Genomic DNA, 23,166 nt, shown 5'->3' with positions numbered 1-23,166 from the left:
TTGTTGCTAGAAATGTTCCTCTCCTACGTGGAAGCCCCTATTTGAAAAACACAACTTGATATTCTGTGTCATAGAGGATGCCATTTCTGTTTTAAGAAACTTCTCCAGGGGTGCCTGGGTGGCTCAGTCGGTTCAGCATCTGCCTTCGGCTCAGGTCATGATTCCAGGGTCCTGGGATCAAACCCAGCACCGGGCTCCCTGCTCAGCGGGGAGCCTGCTTCTCCCTCTCCCTCTCCCACTCCCCCTCTCCCTGCTCATGCTCTCTCTTTCAAATAAATAAATAAAATCTAAAAGAAAGAAAGAAAAAGAAAGAAAAGAAAGGAAAAGAAAAGAAGAGAAAAGAAGAGAAAAGAAGAGAAAAGAAGAGAAAAGAAAAGAAAAGAAAAGAAAAGAAAAGAAAAGAAAAGAAAAAAACGAAACTTGTCCAAAATCTCATGATGCACCAGACTTGGTCAGGACCTCGATTCCAGTTTCCAGAAATCCAAATAGAACTAGCTTAAGCCCGATGAAGTATTTATTATACTGGTTCTATGTCTTGGAGAGCCCACAGACAGGAACAGAGTGAGGCTAAACTTTGAGAACTACACATAATGAGCGCTCAGATTTTCAGAAAACTTGAGCCTCATCTCTGTTCTCCTCTACCAGCTTCTTTTGCTTTGCTGGGCCTCGTGGAGCAAAACATGGCCGCAGTAACTTCAAAACACACATTTTTATGTCCCAAGAACCCAGGAAGACTAACTTCTGTTCAGGTTCACAGTCCCCCTAGAAATGACACTAATTACCTCAACTTCATGAAGTGCTCACCTTGGACCAAACAAATGCAGCTCTTGGTGGGGTTCAAAAATATGGCCAGGCTATTGTGCAATCTCATAGGTGTCCACCACACTTTCAAATTCATTAGTTTCTAAGAAAAACCTATGATCAAACTGGACTATTTCAAATATATGAATGGTAGTCTCTATAAAATATAAAAATTTTAAAGCAATAATCCGCAAATTTCTTTCTCTTAATAATTCATAGTACCGAAAAAATTTCCAAATAAAGATGCTTGCTTTGTTTTAAAAATAAATTTACTTTATTATATGATAATGTTGACAGTTTACATAAACAACGTCATTTAGAACATGCAAAACAATTATAAAATACATTTTTAAAAGATAAAGTTCTTCCTTGATATCAGTTTTAAGAGACACCATTTACATTTTTGGATCAAAACAAAATTCCCAAGCCTGACTTGGCTTGAGAGATTCCATTGGTCAACCAACATCAGCTCAGGGAAGAAGAAACACAGCATTTTGTTTTGTTTTTAAATGCTGTAACAAGTGTTTGTTTCAAGCACTTTGGTATTAAAGAAAAAGCAAGGGCATAAATGAGCCCAGAAGAAGACATTTGAAAATAAAGCATATGCAGCAGGAATCTGTTGGATATAATCCTGTTTCAAGGATGGCTATTAAGTCAGAAGGAAAAATAGATTTAGAAGATGATTAGCTGTTTGGCGCAGCTCTTAATATATTTAATGAGCTCTTTCTGTGAAGACAGCTTCATTCTCACTCAAAACACCATGTGTGATAGAAGGGGACATCCAGCTTCCTCTTTGGTCTGAATTCTCCACTTCACTTTGTGTGTGAAGTCTACACTGCAAAGTAAAATCTGCTAGGATTCTGGAATAAAAGCCACTTGGCTAACAACGCAACAGTCAAAGTGCAGCAATCTGGGGACATCTTCCATTCGTTTTCATAAATTACCCACCTAGTCAATGTAGAAAGTGTCATATTCTGTGGAATATTGGCTAAATGTAAGTTTAGCTTTTTCAGTTTTCAAAGAGTCTTTATGGAATATGTGATGGAGTCAAAGGAACACTTGGCAAGATGGTCCCAAGTAATCGAGGCTTATGGTCATGATTTCATTGCATCAACGTCCACTTGAGAGCAATCACAGGTGATGTTTTTCGGAAGAACAAAAATGAGGATATGGCCACAAACAGTGTGCCCCTGAGCTCTGCTGTCGTCTCACTGACCTTTGCCCTGGAATAGACAGCCTCTTCTTCCAGCGCTGTCATTTACCCCTTAATGAGCGTGAACACTTAGGGCGCCGTAAAGACTCTCGGGCATTTACTTTCCATCTTTATTCATTACCCTAGCTATGGGGCAAATCTGTTTGCTTCACTGATGTAAGAATTTATTCATGCCATGGAGAATTTATAAAGGAGTAAGGAAACATAACGGAAGTCAATGCTGCAGAAAGCATGATGGTAACAGTAACATATATATCCAGGACTCGCCAATCTGAGTTTCTGCAGGAAAATAGCCCCAGCATCTCAGAGTCATGGCAAAACACAGTTCAGTATAAAGTCTTGGGTTATATTAGTGAGTTGGGTTGCACCCACTCTGATCAACAAAAATGATAGTTAAGAACACAAACTGCAATTGGGGAAACCTAGGTTCCAACTCCAGCTCTACCAAGGGGTAACTCTGTAGAGTTAAACTTTAAACTCTTGGTCCATGGTAAGTGCTGGATAAATGGTAACTTCATTATTAATTCAGCTCCTAAAATCTAAACTCCTTTTCACTTTCCTTTTTTGTTTGACTAGTAATCCAGGTAACAAAACTTTAAGTGGAAATTGTTACAATTTCTTGAGTGCCTTTTCCCAATTACTGAACAATAATAAAATTACTTATTATTATAAAAATAGTAGAAAACACAGACTAACGTTACAAACAAAAAGTAAATACATCATTTAAAATTCATTTCTCCTGGCTATCTTCCTGAGACACATTCTGTCCATTTTCAAATGAGCAAGGCATTTTGCAGCTTGCCACGAGCCTGGAGGTAACTTCGTAGCCTGTAGGAATAAGGAAAAAGACAGCAACCTGGTTAAAAGAAATATACTATGCAAACTAAAAAAAACAAAAACAAAAACAAAAAACAAAAAAAAAAAACAAAATCTAGAGCCAGCATTTTTGTCTTCAGTTCATTAATGATTAGTTTTAATTTCTCGATAAGCAGGTACCATACCCCATGCGTCTGTTGGGTGTTTCTGGGAAACGAGATTCTTTCTACTGCTGGCGGAGCTAGGAGGGTCACTGCTCTCTCTTGCTGGAGGTGAACTACGAAGCATGTGGCTCACTGCTGCTGCTGTGACTTAGAGGAACTAGCCAAGGATGAAGCCAACTCTTTGATACGTGAGCAGAAAAAGAGAAATAATGTTTCCCGGTGTGGGAGCCTCTGGTTCACCCAGGTGTGTAGACTACCTTCCCTCTAGACTGCCAGCTCACGTGAGCCAATGTTTTAAATCAGTCTGATTGGGTTTGCCGCTCTCACAGCCAAACTACGCCAGCTAGCTGATGGTACTAGCCCTCCTCCTCCGCTTGCCCCCTTGGAGCCTTTCTCTGCTCCCTGCCTTCCCCACCCCCGCACTCCAGGGGGAAGAGGCTGAGACATCACAAGGGCTCTCCTGCCTCCCGGTTGCTGGTTGGATTTGGCTAATGGGAGACGCCTGTTGAAGATCTGAAGGCAGGAGGTGAGGAAGTTTGGGGCGTTTTTTCTGCCTTTCCTCCTCTTCCTTGTTTTGGTTCCAGCAGTGGCTACTTCCATCCACAGACAGGGCTCCCACAGCCTATAGGCCCTCTGGCGGCCAGCCTCTCAGTGCCGAAGTAACCTTCCCCAGCCCTTCCAGGCATGGGAGGGGAGCAGCCTCCTGCCAGGGTTAGACTGCAGGAGCCTCAAGGTTCCGGTGGATTCCCCAACCCCGCCCTCCCAGTCCCTTGTCAAAATCTCCTTGTTGGGTCCTGCTGGGATCCTAACTGAAAAAAACATTTAAAGAGCTTAGAACAGTGTTTGGCATAGCATAAATGCTCAGTAAATGTGGTTATTATTAAAACATGCTATTGTTATTTTTCTTCAATGTGAGATGTATAAACTAAAATAACTCTTCCTTGTGCCCAAAAACGAGGAAGAAAAGGTATATATAACCACCACAACCATGTAGAATTAGAAAGCAGGGTGATCTCAGCACACCAGAAAAAGGATATAAAAGTCCTCTCTTCACGTGCCTCTCAATGTGGTAACAAGCAAAAGAAAGACATGAGAAAGTCTTTTATTTAATAGCTTTGGAGTCTATGAAAAAAATTAATTTACTTTCAGATGTTTCTAAGCATAATCAAATTCCAGTCATTGATTTACTAGACAAAGTTAAGCCCCATTTCACCAGGTAACTGTCACCTGAAGAGTACCACATCTACCAAATTCATCACACTTACTATTAAGCAATACTAGTCTCTTGAATATCTTCATTTATTGGACTTATATCTTTACCCAGAGTTTCCATTTCTTCTTCCTTCTTCCTTCTTTTACGACGCTTCCGAAGAGGACTTGGAAAACAAAGTGTCAGACATTAGTATGGTCCGTTAGTTCATGTGAACACAAAATCAATCATCAAAAGGGCCTGTGGTCTTATTTCTAGATGGTTCAAAGTGTGTAGGTTCCTTTTTTCCTTAAATATTTTAGATTCTCTCTTAACCTATCTCTTTCTCCAGGCTCAAATGATAGCCACAATAGGCCAAACATGTGACTTAGAGGAGAGTTACCTAAATAGAAAGACTATGGCACCTGGTTGTTGATGAAGCTTGGTTAGCACAAGAAACGTTTGCACGACAAGTTATTTTACTAATAAGCATTGTTTAGTGTGTGAATAAGAAATAGTACAAATTGGAAACAGACATAAGAAAACCAAGAGAGTGAGAGTAGCCCGTGGATATGTTAATTAAGCTTACAGATACATTAAAAAAAGTGTCAGAGACTCTGGACTGCAGTCCAGTTTCTTAAAAGTATAATTCAAAATTGATGTGATCAAATAGGCCATTTCTCAGCTCTGCCCCAAAACTGGTATTATAAAAACTCCTTTTTGCCATGAGGCAGGTAAAAAAATTTAAATATCTTTCCATTTTATAGCTACAAGGAATCTTCCAGATTATCTGGTTTAATCGTCCTGTTTCAGGGGCACCTGGGTGGCTCAGTCGTTAAGCATCTGCCTTCCTTCGGCTCAGGTCATGATCCCAGCGTTCTACGATCAAGCCCCGCATGGGGCTCCCTGCTCAGCGGGAGGCCTGCTTCTCCCTCTCCCACTCCCCCCTGCTTGTGTTCCTTCTCTTGCTGTCTCTCTCTCAGTCAAATAAATAAAATCTTTAAAAAAAAGAAAAAAGAAAAAAAGAATCCTGTTTTACAGAAAATAAAATTCCAGTTTAAAGATGTTAAGAAGGGGCACCTAGGTGGCTCAGTCTCAGTCGGCTGAACGTCTGCCTTCAGCTCAGGTCATGATCCTAGAGTCCAGGGATGAGCCCTGAGGTGGGCTCCCTGCTCAGTGGGGAGCCTGCTTCTCCTTCAGCCCCTCCCCCTACTCTTGTGTTCTCTCTCCTCTCCAATAAATAAATAAATCTTAAAAAAAAAATAGGTGTTAAGAAGTTTGTCCAAGGTCTCAAAGATATTTAATGACAGAACTGGGATAAAAATAAAAGATTCTAGACTTCTGGTAGCTACTCTAAAGTTTTTTTGTGAAGAAAGGAGACATGAGACATCCTGTTTGGGTGTGTACCATAGCCCAAAAGTAAATGTAGCAGTTTAGGAGGCTAGACTAGCTTCTCAAGACAATACACCACTTTTTCTTTTTTTTTAAGATTTTATTTTTTCATTTGACAGAGAAAGAGAGAGCACAAGCAAGGGGAGCGGCAGGCAGAGGGAGAGGGAGAAGCAGGCTACCCACCAAGGGGCTCGATCCCAGGACCCCAAGATCATGACCTGAGCAGAAGGCAGACGCTTAACCAACTGAGCCACCCAGGCACCCCCAAAATATAGCACTTTAAAAAATGTCTTTTTACTGTATTCTGTTGGAGTCCTCATCTGACACAAATTTTGATAACTTTATAAAAGAAACGAACTTAAGAATTATCCCAAAACACTCTGTGTCAGAGAAAAAAAGAAAAATCAAGGTGTTTCTTGATTCTCAAAGTTGTGATACATAATGAAAAGTAAAAACAGGAAAAGAAGCCCCTGGACGGCTCAGTCAGTTAAGCGTCTGCCTTCAGCTCAGGTCATGATCTCAGGGTCCTGGGATCGAGCCCCACATCGGGCTCCCTGCTCAGCGGGGAGCCTGCTTCTCCCTCTCCCTCTGCCTGCTGCTTCCCCTGCTTGTGCTCTCTCTCTCTCCATCAAAAAAATTAAAAATCCTTAAAACAGGAAAAACAGTGTAATCCTCTTTTGTAAATAAAATCCATTATTTTATTGTGGCCTAGGGAAAAAAAATATTTCCGTGTGTTTGTTCCTACCTTCCTAAGTTACTGCATCATGGTACAATTTAAGATAAAAAAAAAAAAAAAGTCTTAGTGAGCCTACTAAAAAACCCACATAAAATATGACTGACTTTAAGATTCCATAATTGGCTCTTTTATTAAGATATAATGGACACAGGACACTGTATTAGTTTCCATATACAACATAATGGTTCGATATATGTATATACTGCAAAATGATCGCCAAAGGAAGGTTAGTTAACATTGGCCAGCATACGTAGTCGCAAAATTTTTTTTCTTGTGGTGAGAACTTTTAAGATCTTCTCCCTTAGCAACTTGCAAATATACCACAGAGTATTGTTAACTACAGTTGCCATGATGTACGTGACATCCCAGGGATTTATTTATCTGACAACGGAAAGTTTATCACCTTGACACTTTATTTATTTATTTATTTGACAGAGATAGAGACAGCCAGCAAGAGAAGGAACACAGGCAGGGGGAGTGGGAGAGGAAGAAGCAGGCTCCCCGTGGAAGAGCCTGATGTGGGGCTCGATCCCAGAACGCTGGGATCATGCCCTGAGTCGAAGGCAGACACTTAACGACTGCGCTACCCAGGCGCCCCAGTTTATCACCTTGACACTTTGATCACCTTCACACTTTTTGTCTACCTTCTTGTTTTAATCAAGAGATTTATACACATTTGATTTTTAATTATAATAATTACACTTAGCAAAATGACAAAAACTATGCATCGTGTGTTTTATTGCAAGTGGATACCTCAATAAAAGTGATGGCAAACCTCACAAAGTGATTTATTTAAATCATGGCAAAAAGGAAAGAAGAAAGAGGAAGGAAGGAAGGAAAGAAGAAAAGAAACAGCAAAATACAATTTCTCAGATTTACTTAAAATTAAATTTAAAAAATACTTACTGACAGCATGTGCAGACACCGACCACCAAAATGATAAAAATGACCATAACTGCTATCAAACAAATCACCAAAATCTGCCCTCTATCGCCTCTGAGGTAAAACAAGTCAACTCTCTCACATCTCGCCCCAGTGTAGCCTTCATCACAGCTGGAAAAATAAAACAACAGGGTAAATGGTGCAAGACTTTGAAGAATCTCTACCATTTCTTGTTTGAAGAAACTAACACTATTGTCATTAACGGGAATTAGTAAAGGGCGCATTTCCTTTAAAATATTTTTTTTTTCAGATTAAGCTGAACGCCACTGTGTTCACAAGTAATTTCACTTTCTTTGCTTTGCTGAAAACCTGTCATCACTTGAACATTAACAATATGGCCAATAAAAATAAGCAGAGATGATGGCAATTTACTAAAACTTAGTTTAAAATTTTAGATTCCAAGCTTGAAAGAGAGGGGATGGTAAAATTCCCTCTGCAGCCTTCCCAAGCACTTAGATAGGACCATGACAAGGAATTCAAAATCCCCAGGACTTCCCATTTCATTGTAGGGCACTCAACACGCCCGAGTTCTCTTGCTACAAATTATTTAAGAATTTCACTGTGTTATATGCTCTAACGTGGTGATGTGCGTGAAAGTTCATAGACCAATGCCGAACACATAGAAAGCTCCATAAATGTGATCCAACAGGATTCCCCTCTCTCTCTCTTAACTTCCACCCACTGGTTCTGACTCTGCCACTCAAAGTGGCCCCAGACGAGGGGATGCTCTTCTCTTCACCACCTCTCCAACCACATCCCCCCAAAACACAGGCAGTCTTGTCCTCTCCAGCTCCTTTATCTGATGCTCAGGGGTCCATTTTCAGAAGCGTACACCATGCCCTCCACTGTCCTGTAAATGGCCCCTTTCTCCGTGGCCCTCATAAAGTGCAGCGACCAGACAGCACCCAGTCTCCAAGGGGGACATTCACTTTCCTCAGTCTCTCAACTGTTTATCATCGCAGCCTCAGGATTTACCCCAACACAGCAGGTTCCCTTTGACCAAGCCAAGGGCCCGTCTGAGCAACAGCAAGCTAAAGGCTCAGGGATTTGGGGACAAGCCATAGTATTCTCTGAATCACGTTAGATGCCCCAAATGTACCCGAGAAGTTTGTCTGAGGACACTTCAAACCTGAAAACATATGTCGTGACATCAGTACCTCGGCATCAGCAAGTACTTGCCCTTTCGACCCCTCGGACTCATTCACTACAAAAGAGATACTGGTCTCTTTTTACATAAATCTCAAAATACATACGATTACATAACTCACATAAATCTCAAAAAGATGGAATTCTGCTTCTTGAAAAGATTTCTCTGTAAACGCGATTGTTTTGTTTTGTTCTGTTTTTCTTTTTTCAAGAAAGGATCTATTTGCCAGGCCATTCTATAGGTTACGTTTGACAGGAGCGAGGCAGTTAATTCCCACATCTTGCACGAGTAAGGAGATCCCTGAATGCCAACATTATAACCGATAGAATGCTTGAAACAACAACAACAAAAAACCCAGCTCGGTCACGACCATCAGTTGAAAGGCAATGCTCGATGCAAGCAAAAGCGAAGAGATATCTAATGGCATCTACTGCGAAAGGACCCCAAGGTTGTGTGAGGGAGAATTGCTTCCTGCAAGATAGCCAGGCATCTTCATCACAAGGTCAAAATCACAGGAAGAGACCTTAGAAATATCTTGAAATATCAAAGGTCTCTTGCACATAGGACAGGAACTGGACGGGAAAATCACTTTTAATTGCATGTGTGGGAGGGAGATTTTTTAAAGAGTTTTTTAAGGTCATAATGAATAGTCTTTTCCAATTAGCTTATTTCTCTAACAAAGTTACTGAATATGGCATTTTTAAACAATAACTTTGCCCTTAAAATACACAGCAATTACTTGCTGCCCTTTTAGAACGGTAAGTCCTGGGTTCGGTGGCTTAATCATGCTATAATTGAATTTCTCCGTAAGCAGTACTTCCCGCAAGTTATCACCTAACGAAGCCATGCTAGAAGGTCAGACCTTGCCGTAGCCAGTTACAGTGGCTCTCATGCTAGTTCCCTTCTCAGTACACCAATAACATCTCAGCTGATGGCCATTTCAATGGGAGAGGAAGGGGTCAAGAGGGCCAGGTCCTAGTAGATATTTATCAAATGCTGAATAACTGAAAAAATTAGTTTTTATTTAATAAGCATCTTACAAAATGTGAAATAATTTTTAAAGATGCCTGTGACCCTTCAGGACTCTGACAAATCAGATTTGGGATCACTGTTCTGAAATAATCAGCAGACGCTGTTATAAGAGATTTGTAGCTATTAACTCAATTGATCCTTATAACATCTTCTGAGATAGGTGCCATTATTAACCCATTCTACTGATGGAGAAACGGAGGTACAGAGAAATTAAGTGAGTGGGGCTGGGATTCAAACTTGGGAAGCTTGACTCTCAAGTTTATGGCCCAAGCCCACACAGCACTGCTTACATGAACTGTGCTGCATAAATAAATAAAAAGGATGTGTCTGGAAACAAATCATCCCCATTCTGAGAAAATACTAAGAAGACCAAGGGGATTTGAGTTATTGGAAACACAACTTTTTTTTTTTTAATGTAAAAACAGGAGTTCACAACTCCAGTAATTCCAAGTAAAAGGGGGTACATCTGGTTTTTCAGGGTAGCAGAGTCACCCATAGCAAGACAGTTTCGCCTGAATCTATGCTCTGCCAAGTCACCGAACAGGTCAGGCGCAGGTCAAATACGTCCCACTCACCTCAGCGGTACAATTTATGGAACATCGACTCTGTGCCGGGTACTATAATAAGTATTTTTGCTTAATATATTGCTTTATTTTCAACACTTGAGAGAGAGCTATTACTATTCCCTTTGATAGATGATAAAACTGAGGCTCGGGAAAGGTAATTGACTCATTGCTAGCAGTGCTTATAATTGGTGCAAACAAAATCTTAACTTTGGTCTCTCTGACTCCAAAATCTGTGTCTTGACTCCTCTGCTCTTTGGCTTCCCATTGATTCTGCAGCATTTTACCACTAAGAAGCTGTTCCTGGCCCAGAGTAAGGCCTTGGTTTTGACAGTTAGCATAGAATTCGATGGACCGTGCCAGGAAGACTTATTTACTTTTTCACCAGTCTTTTCCAGAACACCTATTAAATTCTTTTTTTTTTAAGATTTTTATTTTATTTATTCGACAGAGATAGAGACAGCCAGCGAGAGAGGGAACACAAGCAGGGGGAGTGGGAGAGGAAGAAGCAGGCTCATAGTGGAGGAGCCTGATGTGGGGCTCGATCCCATAACGCCGGGATCACGCCCTGAGCTGAAGGCAGACGCTTAACCACTGTGCCACCCAGGCGCCCCAGAACACCTATTAAATTCTGACCCTGTACTTGGCGCTGGTACACAACAAGTGAATAAGCCACGACCCCCACCCTTTAGGTGCTCACAGACACGGAAGGGACACTCAAGGAAACCAACAGCTATGCTCCAGGAGGGTGACTGGATCTCAGAGAAAGGACATCCAACACCCCCGAGTGTGTGTCCGAGAAGAGCGGAGTCAACGCCAAAGCAGGGGTCCAGGAGGAGCTGATGTCTGAGCTGCATCTCAAGCATCAGTAACGATAAGCTTTCGGGACTGTGGGAGCTTGTGTGATAAAGCATGAAAAGGAATGTAGGATCTCAGCGAACATTTGGGCATCCAGTGAGAGAGATGGCTAGAAGGGTGAGCCAGGATCGCAGGAGCTTACGCAGGCCGTGGAAATGAGTTTTAACCCCTCGCTGAGGGGATGAGCTGCGTAGTGATCTTAGGCAGGTAGATTCCATGTGCTTCCCATCTGAGAAGGCAGCAATATTAAAGAACAATAAATCTGTAGACAGAGGGACAAGTTAGAAAAACGTATTGGGTTAAAGGGCATTAGCCTGGGTGGCTCAGTCAGTTAAGTGTCCGACTCTTGACTTCGGCTCAGGTCATGATCTCAGGGTCATGACATTGGACCCCGGGTGGGCCTCTGCTCTGGGTGCGGAGCCTGCTTAAGATTCCTGATTCCCACCCCCCCAAACCACCGTGCTTGCACGAGCATTCACAACCTCCCTCTTTCTCTAAAGAAATAAAAAATTAAAATAAATATTTTTAAAACTCAATATATTCTCCTAAGCCAGTGAGCAATTAGAGGAAATAAAAAAGAGAATCAGCTCTCTTCTTTCCCAACACACACAAACACACACAAACACACACAAACACACACAAACACACGCAAACACACGCAAACACACACACATTTTTTTTATTTTCTTACATTAACCATTCTTATGCCCTCTAAGTATTATCCAGTGTATTTATTTTTTAATTAGATTTAATCATAATTAAATTTTGATGAAGTCCATGACCCTTAAATGTTCCACTAAATTAGCATTTGGAATCACTGTTCTGAGACACTTTTGAAAAAAAAAACGCATACTGGGCAACTACACATAAAAACATAAACATCCTATGAACTTTAGGTCAAAATTATACTTAAAAAAATCACCTTGCTCATCCACCGGGAAAGGCCTCAGAGTGCACTTAGAGGGACGTCTCTTTGGAAGAAAATAATTATTTTTTTAAATGCAAAAAAGTTGTTTATGCCTGAATAAGATTAAACTTGGACTCAATCTCCTACGTGGTGGAAAGAGCGGGTTTTTTCCCATTCCCTCGTAACAAACAGGCTTCGCAAATCTCTGCTTGTGGACAGGACTCATTTCCTAGCACTTAACTGACACCTGCAAAAGTAGCTTTTAATTTGGCAGGAAATCCTTCATATTTCCATTAACTACAAACCACCTCACACGTGCCAGAAGAATTCGCTTCCATTGGAACCACCTGGGAGGTTCATGGAGCCGGAAAGCACGCTTACACTGGACGGAAAGTTCTGCTTGCGGAAGGCAGCAGAGGACACAGCCTGGGAGCGGCTCTGGGCTCTCGCAGGCTCCTATTTCAGGAGGACAGTGGGCGTCAGTTTCTCCGTAAGAAGCTGCCCAAAGTGGCCGGGGACAGGACCCGGGGACCGGTGTCCCGACAGAGGGCTTGGCCAGCTCAGACTTTCCAGCGCCCTCACGTCCCAGGGCGGCCCCCTTGGGCACCCTCTGCCCGCTGCCCGGGGCTCCACTTACACGCAGGACGGCGTCTGCTCGGCCACCACGAAGCGACATCGCCCTTTGATGCAGTAGTGCTTGTACTGCTTGGGGCAGCGCGAGAAGTGGCCTCTCCGCTTCGACTGCGTGGTGGTAGCTGCCAAACGAGAAAAAGCGCCGTCAGTCCACTCACTTCACATACACGTTCGCGCCTAGAATCCTATTCCTCTCTTCGCGGCGGTTTTTCTATAGAGTATACTCCAATTTCTCGTTTCTCTGATTGTCTCCACACTGGGGAAAAAAGCTAGACGTTTGGGGTCCCCAAATAGCTCTAGAGATAGGGACTTGGGGATCTTGGTGGGAATGTTGCATATTTTAATTAAGATTTGTGTCCAGGGGCGCCTGGGTGGCGCAGTCCTTAAGGGTCTGCCTTCGGCTCAGGGCGTGCTCCCAGCGTTCTGGGATCGAGCCCCACATCAGGCTCCTCCGCTATGAGCCTGCTTCTTCCTCTCCCACTCCCCCTGCTTGTGTTCCCTCTCTCGCTGGCTGTCTCTATCTCTGTCGAATAAATAAATAAAATCTTAAAAAAAAAAAAAAAAGATTTGTGTCCAGCCCACCTCTCAGAAGCCTTGATGTTGCTCAAAGGGTGAAGCATAGCTGTGATGAGAGAAGGTTGCTCTTTCTGAGAAGCTTATCAGAGCCATTTTTCTTTCCATTAAAGAAAGGACTATTTTTTCCCCTTTCTTTTCCTTTCTTTTCCTTTCTTTTCCTTTCTTTTCCTTTCTTTTCCTTTCTTTTCCTTTCTTTTCCTTTCCTTTCCTTTCCTTTCCTTTCCTTTCCTTTCCTTTCCTGTCCTGTCCTGTCCTGTCCTGTCCTGTCCTTTCCTTTCCTCTATCCTTTCCCTTCCTTTCCTTCCTTTCACATGCGCATAGCACTTACGGAGTGTTGGATTCTGGTCATATTCTATACATACATATGGTAACATACATTAACTTAATGCTTATAACAGCCTTGTGAGGACAGCATCACTCTAATCTCCCATTTATGGATGAACAAAGAACAACACACAGAGGCTAAGTCACCTTCCAAGATGACACAGCGGTAAGTGGCAGAAGCGAGACTCAGACCCAGGAGGTCTTGCCCCAGAGTCCATGACCACTCCACCCTGGTGCTCAGCCAAGCCAGATGTTCAGCAGGTAGCTGTCGTCGGCTCTCGGCCTGCCGCACCCAGAAGTCATGCCTGCCTGAATAAGAGATTCTCTCTCTCATTTAACCCCTGAATGGTTTCTCTTGCCCTGAAGAAAGAAAATACTGGAAGCTTCATATCCCGGATTTCGATCCTGCTCTAACTTCCTTATCTTACCTTTTAGGGTTTTCATTGCCTCATTTTTTACCTGGCAACAGGAATATGTAACAATCTCTCCCTCGCTCGCATGTAGAAGGTTTTAATAAATAAGGATTGACACGAGAAAGAGTACAGAGAAACTGACTTGCTGTTCCATGTGCTGAGTCACACCAGACATGTGCCCACACCCAGAGACTACAGCTAACTAGCCAGCTCCAGCCCAGGGTTGGACTTTTCCACATTCGTGGTGTGACCACCAGTTTACAGGACTCAGACACCAGTGGAGCCAGAAAGATGGCGATGTTCACTTCAGTAGGGCATTTCACACCAGGTCTAGGGTGGCACCTGGCATCCCAGTGACATTAATAGTAATGACTCCTAACACTTCTTAATTAATATTAAAAAATGAGTACATATAATTGCCCAGGGCCACCAGGGAGAGGACTTGCCAAGAACTTTGGATGCTCTATGCACAGCAAATTCCTGTGATGCCAGGTCACAAAGTTTCAGGGGGCGGCAGAGCGTTGCTGAGGAACGGGCTCACCTGGTTCTGGTTGGTGACTTGATTACCAGCTATGCTGACAGCTTGTACATGCCAGACATTTGCTCCCACGCATGCCAGTCAATGGGACTCGTACTGAAATTTCTTCCAGAAATAACTACAAAGTGTCTCAAAAACAAAGGTCTGTATGCTTTGGCAAATACACTTATTGGTCAACTTTCATGAGTACTTTCTATTTCCAGAGCCCTGTAGTAAGCCCTGGAAAACATCAAAAGAGTAAAGCATATCTTGTCTTCTAAATTGGTATAATAGAACACATTAAAGATGATAATAAGAACGCATCAGTAAGAACAGCCCTAGTAACCACATATAAACAGTTGTGGCACGCTGGAAACAGTGGAAAGAAAGAAGACCAGATTAGGAGGAAGAAAATCAGTGTTTCATTTTCAGCTCTGCCTTTCCTTAGCTGCACGAGTCTGGGCAAGCTTACGAAGCTGCCCGAGCCTCAGTTTCCCCACCTGTACACTGAAGAGAAGAGCATCTACCTTAGAGGGCCTTTGTGGAGCTCAAATAAGAACTCACATGCAAGTTGCCAGCAGAGGACCCTGGACAATCAAGTCCTCAGTAACTGAGTGGATACTAGAATCTTGAAAATCGTGGCAATTCTAAGAGAAATCTGGTATCATTACAAAGAGTGTTTATCTAATGAAGGAAAAGTTCTGGAAAATATGGATTGTTTTTTAGGAGGAAGTAAGCAAGCTATTCCGTTGTGGAGAATGTTAGAAGCGAAAGCTCAGGGTCAGGAATACGCAAGCCTGATCACGCAGGCAGAGGAGGCAGATTTAACGGAGATGTAGGGGACATGGTAGGGAGGACGGCTGTGAATGGAAGTTAGAGACCTCAAATGTCAGTAGGCTGAGGGGTTTTACACTTGAAATACAAGGCAGGGGAGAGCTGAAGAAGGTTCTTATGGATTAAATGGTATATGTAAGAACTACATTGAGAACCATTGAGTTTAGCATTGAAATCAGTGTATTAGGTAGGAAGCTGCAAATTGGATTAGAGTAGGAAGAGGCTGGGAGCAAGGAGAAGACGATTGCCTGAACCATGCAAATATGGGCCTGGGCCTGCAGCAGGGGCATGGAGGTCTAAGAGGTGAATTTAAGAAGCAATGAGACTTAGTGACAGGTCTGCTGGGCTCCAGAAAGGTCCTTCCTTCTTTGCAAAGCATACCTGACTTTAAGTGTAAGCCATATATGGCTCATATCCTGAGCTTGTCTGCTTCCTCCGTTGTTACGCCCCCTTTAATGTAGCCAGCCTTTCAATAAACACCATACAGAGCAAGATACCAAAAAGCGCCTTGACCAGCAGCTGGTGGGTGCAGTGACTTGACCAGCCTCGACCCATCCAAGCAGCACACCCCCATCTGTGCCAGGGAAATGGTTGCCAGGCGCTGTCTGGATCATTCACAGAGCTCTCTCCTTTGCCAAATAAACAGGATCTTCAATATTCCCAGCATTATTTGGATTTAAAAACCCTTCCATGCCACCCAGCAGAAAATGTCCAGTGATTTCTCTATGGAACTTTAAAAACCGGAGAAAAATACATTACACACCCTCCCCCAAGCTCCCCAAGCAGATGGGATCATCTCTTCTCTCTGACGGAAATGAGAAGGCTTATCAACATACCCCCTTTCAAAATGCACCTTCAGTATGGTGACTAACATAGCATAATTTTAAAATTATTATAAAAAAACCCCTCGAAAACGCACCTTCAATCCCAGTTGCCTTCATCTATTACTCGTCAAGGTCACACTATCTGAAAATCGAACAACTGTGAAATCTAACATTTTCTGCCTATCTTGAGACCTGATGACACAGAGCAGGGGATGGCAAGGCCTGCCTTTCCGTTCCGGAGATGTTTATCAAGAAGGAAAAGTTAATCCTAGGACAAAAGAATGATTCGTCCCACGTATTGTGTTTCTTTGTTGAGAAGTGAATGACCTGGTCTTGAAAACCTAACATGAAAATTTCCCTGATACCGGGGGTGGTGGAACTTAATTGATCTTTTTTCCCTCCCACCTTACTGTTTTCCAGCCCGCATTCCCAAAACCAAAACATTCTCTGGGAATGAGTATGTCCCACAAAATTGCACTAAAAAAGTACAACACGAGCTCCCAAGCCGATGAGCTCCCCAAGTAACAAATCTCAATCTCTTCTTGAGAGACCGTTTTCCAAAGATTCTAAAGCCAATTAAATAAGAAAATACGAGGGTTACTGCAGGGAGGTATATGACAATATCTAATTCTAAGTAAGAACATCTTTTTTCCATCATATGGGCAGATTGACAAGAAGTGGTCACCTTCCTTGGATCATATGAATGGTTAGATGAGATGTGATAGATTCTCTTGGGTCCAACGAAAGTAAAGGAATGTAGCGCACCCTCGAATGACTTAGTTTCAATATGGAATCTCTCTCCGTTTGATGGCTGCTTTGGTTAAACAGCACAGGTCCCTGGTCTTTCTTGTAAATGATTCTTATTCTCAAACCCAAACAGGTCTCGTGATGCTTTTGTGTTTAAAACTCCTCAGAATTGATACATTAGCTTTATTTTTCCTAAAACATTCACTTAGTTCTTCCAGTCGTGCTCATTACAAATCTATTTAATGATTTTATAAATGATATTAATATCAGCAGCTTTTATAAAATCAACTCGAAGGGTAATATATTTGATGTAATTCTCATTACACTGTGATAACCTCATAGTACCTCTAACCCCCTAGTTAAATACATAGTTAAATCTCTGTGCAAGAGACTTAAAAGGAGGGCCTAAATTTTGAGATAAAATCCCATCACTGTTAACGAGAGAGAGGGAGTAAAAAAATACCTATACATTTATCTTGTCACGTAGATACCTGACCTTAAAAAGGGAGCGGCTAGAGCCCAGAAAAGTTTAAGTGGTCACAGTTGAAGTTTGCAGAGAAGTTTCTTCTTAGTCTATGAAGTCAAGTCTAAGCCTTTAAACTTCTAGTCCTTGGCTTTCTGGCAACTTCCCAATAGGGGTTTCCTCCTTTTACAACCTTCTTAAGACAGGAGGTGAGGAAGAAAGTTTTACATTTTCTAAGGTAATTTTCCTTCTTATCTTGCCAACTATCTCCAGGAGACCGGGGAATATAAATTCACACTGTCCTTGAAGAAGTGTGAAATTTGAAAATCTCTCTTATCTGAGGATTCCCATTTGTGTTACATCCAACGCCATTTCCTACAGAAATGTAAAAGAGTTGGTGACTCCAGGAAAAGAAAAATAAGTCTCACAGATGTACTTGTTAACCCTCCAGTGTTACTAGAATATGCTTGTGCAGGAAGCTAATCAGAACGGGTCGGCATGTTTTTTAACCAGGAGGGCTAGGCCAATGATTTCTCAGCTTACAGGAGTGGGCCTTTGCTTAGAGCTGTCCTTTTTCATTCTATCCCTTTAAAAGAAGAAAAAAGAATGTAGTGTTGATGTGTGAGTGTATTTGCATGCTTAAAATTATTCACAGCGGGGCGGGGGGTCAGACAAAGAAAAATGAACAGGAAGAAAACTTGTATTTCTTTTGCTTTCGAGAGTGCATGCTATGGGATTCTGGTGTATATAATGCCTCCTTTACTCGGTCTCCTTTACTGGTTCTTTTCCCATGTCCCCCAGCCTCCAAATTTTGTAATGCATCGGGACTCAGTGCTTTCTCATCTCTTCTCTCTACACTCCCTTTCTGGGCATGTCCTGGCTTTGAATGCCTTTATGGTCACAATCCCAAATTTATGTTTCCATCCCAGAGCTCTTCCTTCAATGTCCAACAGTTCAATGAACATCTCCACTCGGTTATCTAACTGGCATTTGAAATTAACACTACCCAAATGGAACACCTGATTTCCCCCCTCAAATCTGGTCTTTCCTCATCTCAGTAAATGATACCTACATTCTTTCTGTGATTCAGACCAAATATCTTAGAGTCACTTTGACTTCTTTCTCTTTTATGCTACATCCAATTCGTCAGCAAATTCTATTGGTTGTATTCAAACTATATGCAGAATCATCCCTCCATCTCTACTCCCTTGGTCTAAGCCTGGCATTTATCTCTAGACCGGAAGTAGTCTCCATGGCAACAACTTCTAACTAGTCTCCCTGCTTCTGTCTGTCCCCTCTTAACTGTCTCGTCTGCACACAGACACCAGAGTGATGTTATTAAAACCCAAAGCTGAAGGTTTTATAGTCCCCAGCAAGGGTCTACATGACTTACCCATTACCTCTCTTTCCCATTACCTCCCCGACTTCATCTTTGACTATGTTGCTCATTGTTGCATCTGGGGTACCTAGAACAGGGCCTGCTGCATCGCAGGTACACGGAAGTATTGGTAGGAATGAATACAGTCCTTACTCAAGACAGAAAAGGACAAACTAAAAATGAAATACTTAGAGGTTAGGGCTATTTGAAAATAAAATTATAAAATCATTTAGAAACAAGAACAACTCCTAAAGATCAACTGATTCGTTTCTCCATTTTGCAGGTTGCAAACTGATGTCTAAAAGCTTAAGTGACTTGCCCAAGGTCACGCAGTCAATAAAAACAAAATGTTCCCGCTCCGCATTAATTCCTTTTCAAGAATATTTTGTCCCTTTTGGGCTTTACTTTCAAGGATTATTTTTCAAAATTTTCTTCACATAGTCAGCACTGTGATCTTTCCACATGATTCTTGCAGTTTAGCACGGTGATTAACAATACACATTCTGGAGCCAGTCTCTCCAAACTTGTGTCAGGCTATTCCGCTTACTGTGTGACCTTAAACACGTTAACAATCTTCTGCACGGGAAAGAAAAAAATCAATAGACTGAAAAGACAACTTATACCTGCTATGGGAAATAGTATGGAGTTTTCTTTAAAAAAAACAAAAAAACCCTCAAAAACAGAACTACCATATGACCCAACAATCCAACCTCTGGGTATTTATCCAAAAGAATTGAAATCAGAACATCACACACACTCCCATGTTTATTGCAGCACTATTCACAATAGCCAAGATGTAGAAACAACCTAAATATCGATCAACACATGAGTGGATGAAGACAATGTGGTTTATACAAACAATGGAATATTATTCAGCCTCAAAAAAGCAGGAACTTTTGCCATCTGCAGCAACACAGATGGACCTTGAGAGCATTATGCTAAGTGAAGTAAGCCAGTTATAGAAGCACAAGTCCCCAGGATTCTACTTATAAAAGGTATCTAAATAGCCAAATACATGGAAGCTGAGAGTAGAATGGTGGCTGCCATGGGCTAGGGGGTGGGAGTGTGGGTGGGAATGAGGAGTTGTTGTTTAATGGGTATGCAGTTTGGGTTATGCAAGACAAATAATTTCTGGAGATGTACCATACAACATCCTGTCTATGATTAACAATCTTATAGTATATACTTAAAATTTCGCTAAAAGGGTAAATCTCGTGTAAAACATTCTTATTAAAATAAAAAAACGGGCAACATGTTTAGGATAATGATGAGGCAGGTTTTTTAACATTATTGATCACTGGATGATAGAATAATCCCCCAAAGGAAAGGAGAAAATGCTATCACTGAAGATATTTAAAACTCAACTGAAGAAAAGCACACAAACACACAAAATTGGCCTTATTCTTCTCTCTACATGAGTGACAAGGTTCACACAAGCATGACCTAAGACACCAATGGATTCCACAGCCCGTGGGCACTTTCCAGGCCACCTACTAGTATGAGGGAAGAAAGAGGAAGACTGGGCTGGAACTGATGACTCACATTAGGACAACTTGCTCAGCATGTTCCTGGCTCAGTTATGACTTCTCCAGGGTGCTAGGAAAGGAGTACTTAACAGCAAGTCACTACCCTCCCAGCTCCAAAAAGTTTCCAGGGAATACAGGAAGCTCTCTCCAACCTACTTTTAGAATTGGCCTTTGTTTTGTTTTAAATCATGAACAACCCCTGCAGAAGACCAGACTATTCAATCTGTAGAGGACAGACTAGGGGTCAGCAAACTATGGCCCAGGGCTAAATGTGGCCCACAGCCTGTTTCTCTAAATAAAGTCGTATTGAAATACATCTAATGCCACTCGTTTGCAAAGTGTCCATGGCTGCTTTCACCGTACCATAGCCAAGTTGATTGGCTATAAAAAGCCTGCATGGCCCACAAGACCTAAAATACTTATTATCTGACCCTTTACCGAGGCTCATCCCTGCTTTGGACTAATAGCTTTGAGAATACTGAATCAAGCATCTCTAAGGTAAAAATATGTAAAAGTCATTGCCTTCTTCCCTTCTTTGAAGTTGTGGAATAGAAAAAATTATAATTTGAATAGAATATGCCAATTTTTTAATGAATCTAGTCCAAGATATTCCATGCTACAGTCTGGAGCACACACCTGTGACACCCAAAATAGTGTAATTATTAAAAATGGAAGCACTGGAATCAGAAAGACCTGAATGTGAATCCCAGATTTGTAATTTACCTGCTCTGTAACCTTCGGCAAGTGACTCAATCTTTCTGGGCTTCATCTTGAAATAAAGTCACAAATACCATCCAGCTCAGAGGGCCCTTGTGAGGAGGGAAGGCATTACTATACACACAGCACTTGGCAGAGGGCCTGGGACATTAGTATGTGCTCAAGAAAACCACCTAGTTTTATGTTACTCTAGTCTTACAAATTAAGATTGAGGAAATCAACTTTCCAAAATTGAACACGAGGCTGATAAAATGCAAACGCATCACAAACGCATTACCTGCGCAGTTTTCCCCAGGATCTCCACAGAGAAGGCCATCCTTTCCGGGACTTCTGGTTGAATTCCCATCTGCCACGACACCGTGGAGGATCGCTAGACCTTCGAGTTCAAAACAGAACCAAAACAAGCATGAACACTTGAAAATTTCCTCAGTGCAAAGTACTCTACCGAAGTCATGACCCATTTACGAAAATAACAAGCCTGTGACTTGCATTTCCAAGGCATCCTCCCACAGCAAGGGGGGTGGGGACGGGGTGGGTACCCAGGCCAGCAAGTCTAATTTCTGAAGCTCAATGCCAAAGGCAGAATTTTCAAGCCAACATCACTTACATGTAACTATGCATCTTGAGTGAAGAGACTTGGCCATAGCTTGTGATGGAGACATCCCAGAAGCAGAGAAATAGAGTTCTCAGCCGCTACACAAATACACTGATGAATTTCCAGAGAGAATGGATGACAAACCCACGTGGCGACATACCCCCTCCTTTGCGTACAGACTTGATGTTTCTCGGGTATTAACTATTGTTGGTACTTCCTTCTGGGGATATGTGAACTAGATATTCAATTTGTGGGAATTATTTGAAAATTGTAGCTTCCCTCAGCTAAGTATCCCTGTTGCTGAGGACAGACCTCATGGAAAGGTATGGGGGTGAGGGCAATACTGTGCTGTGGTTAGAACAGCTTAGAACACAGTGGGTCGTCCTTGTGTGGACCTGATTCAAACAAATCAGCTGTAAAAAGTCACTAATGAGCTAATCTGAGAAATACCCTGACTAGACATGAGATAAAGTTAAGGAATTGTTACAGGTAATTTAAAGTGTGATAATCATATTGTGGTTCAGGTTAAAAAACAGAGTCCATATATCTTAAAGATATAAATTTAAATACTTATCGATGAAATTAATGTATCGGAGATTTAATTTAAAATAATCCCACAAGGGAAGATGGAGGCAAGGTGCTGAGAGAAACTTACAGATGCAACGAGATTGGCCACATATCGATAATTGTTGAAGATGGGCAGTGGCTCTACTGAGGTTTATTATGCTCTTCTCTCCACTTTCATATATATATTTAAATGTCTATAATAAGAAGTTGGAGAGGGCAGGAGAAGGTAAGGGAGGGCAGATGGAGAGAGACGATGTGGCTTGGGAGTTAGCTAGACCTGAGTTCATGACCTGTTTTTGCCACTTTACAGTCATGCCCCTTGGGCAAATTTCATAACCTCTTAATTTCCTCATTGGCAAAATGGAGATTATTATTATCTCTTCTTCAGAGCATTGCTGTGAGGATTCAATCACGCAAGTATACAAAACAACACAGTGCTGGCATGTGATCAATGCTCGCTTAAATTACTCATTATTATGTAACCGGCAGGAATCGTGTAACTTGCCCACTGGGTATATTGACATTTATCCATCTAGCCAATGGTGTCTAAACTATGCGTGTTCTCTAATTCAAGTCAGTTCAACAAACATCCATGAGCATCCAGAAACACACAGGTGGATAGGACAGACTCTACCCCCAAAGTGCTCCAAAGCTAGTAAGACAGGCCATCAGCTAACCAATTAACCATAACACGAAGTAAGATTGCTGTGCCAGAAGACAATAGTATCTGGCAAGTTCAAAGGCCAAAAGAATTTTCAAAAAGAATCTTTCAATATAAAGACTCTTTTCTAGCTATCTAATTAGAAAGGGTTCAAAAAAAAAAGGCGGTAACTTGCATTGAAAACAGTGAATAGAAATAGAAACTCAAATCCACTGGTGATGGGTAAATTAGCACTACTTTACTGGAGGACAATTTAGTACTGTATGTGCTAAAAGCAAAAAAACTAAAAAATATAGACAAATGCTTAAATGCAGTCATTTCATTTCTAGTAATTATTCTGAAGGAAATAATCCAAGATACATAAAAAGATTTAGCTGCAAAAATTCTCTACACGACATGGGTTATAAAAAATTGGAAATTCCCTAAATACCTAACAAGTTAGAGTTGATTAAATACATGGAACTATTTTCGTGCAATAAAATACTATTCAGGCAGAATTCAAATAGTAATAGAACATTTTGATATATTCCTAAGTAAGAGAGATAGGCCACAGAATAATAGTGTAGTGTGATCTGTGTGTCTGCATCTGTGTGGGTTAAGTGTAAAAAATGTCCGTACAGATAAATAATCA

General features: G+C 41.7%; 1 protein-coding gene across 1 annotated transcript in view; it reads right to left on the bottom strand.

Moving 5' to 3' along the window:
• Positions 1-1,063: 1,063 nt before the first annotated feature.
• BTC (betacellulin) overlaps positions 1,064-23,166 on the bottom strand; it is a 45,975-nt gene continuing 23,872 nt past the window's right edge. Inside the window, exons 2-6 of the mRNA XM_045789610.2 lie at positions 20,990-21,088; positions 12,398-12,515; positions 7,218-7,364; positions 4,260-4,370; positions 1,064-2,842 (exon numbers count right to left, since the gene is read on the bottom strand). Coding sequence (XP_045645566.2) covers positions 4,262-4,370; positions 7,218-7,364; positions 12,398-12,515; positions 20,990-21,088 — 473 coding nt within the window. The 3' untranslated portion in view covers positions 1,064-2,842; positions 4,260-4,261. The remainder of the gene's footprint in view (positions 2,843-4,259; positions 4,371-7,217; positions 7,365-12,397; positions 12,516-20,989; positions 21,089-23,166) is intronic.

Source organism: Ursus americanus, chromosome 8 (assembly GCF_024610735.1).
Source record: "Ursus americanus isolate L20-20 chromosome 8, mUrsAme1.1.p, whole genome shotgun sequence".
NCBI lineage: Eukaryota > Metazoa > Chordata > Mammalia > Carnivora > Ursidae > Ursus > Ursus americanus.
Note: the sequence above shows the minus strand (reverse complement) of the source record. Positions and strands in the feature narration are given on the sequence as shown.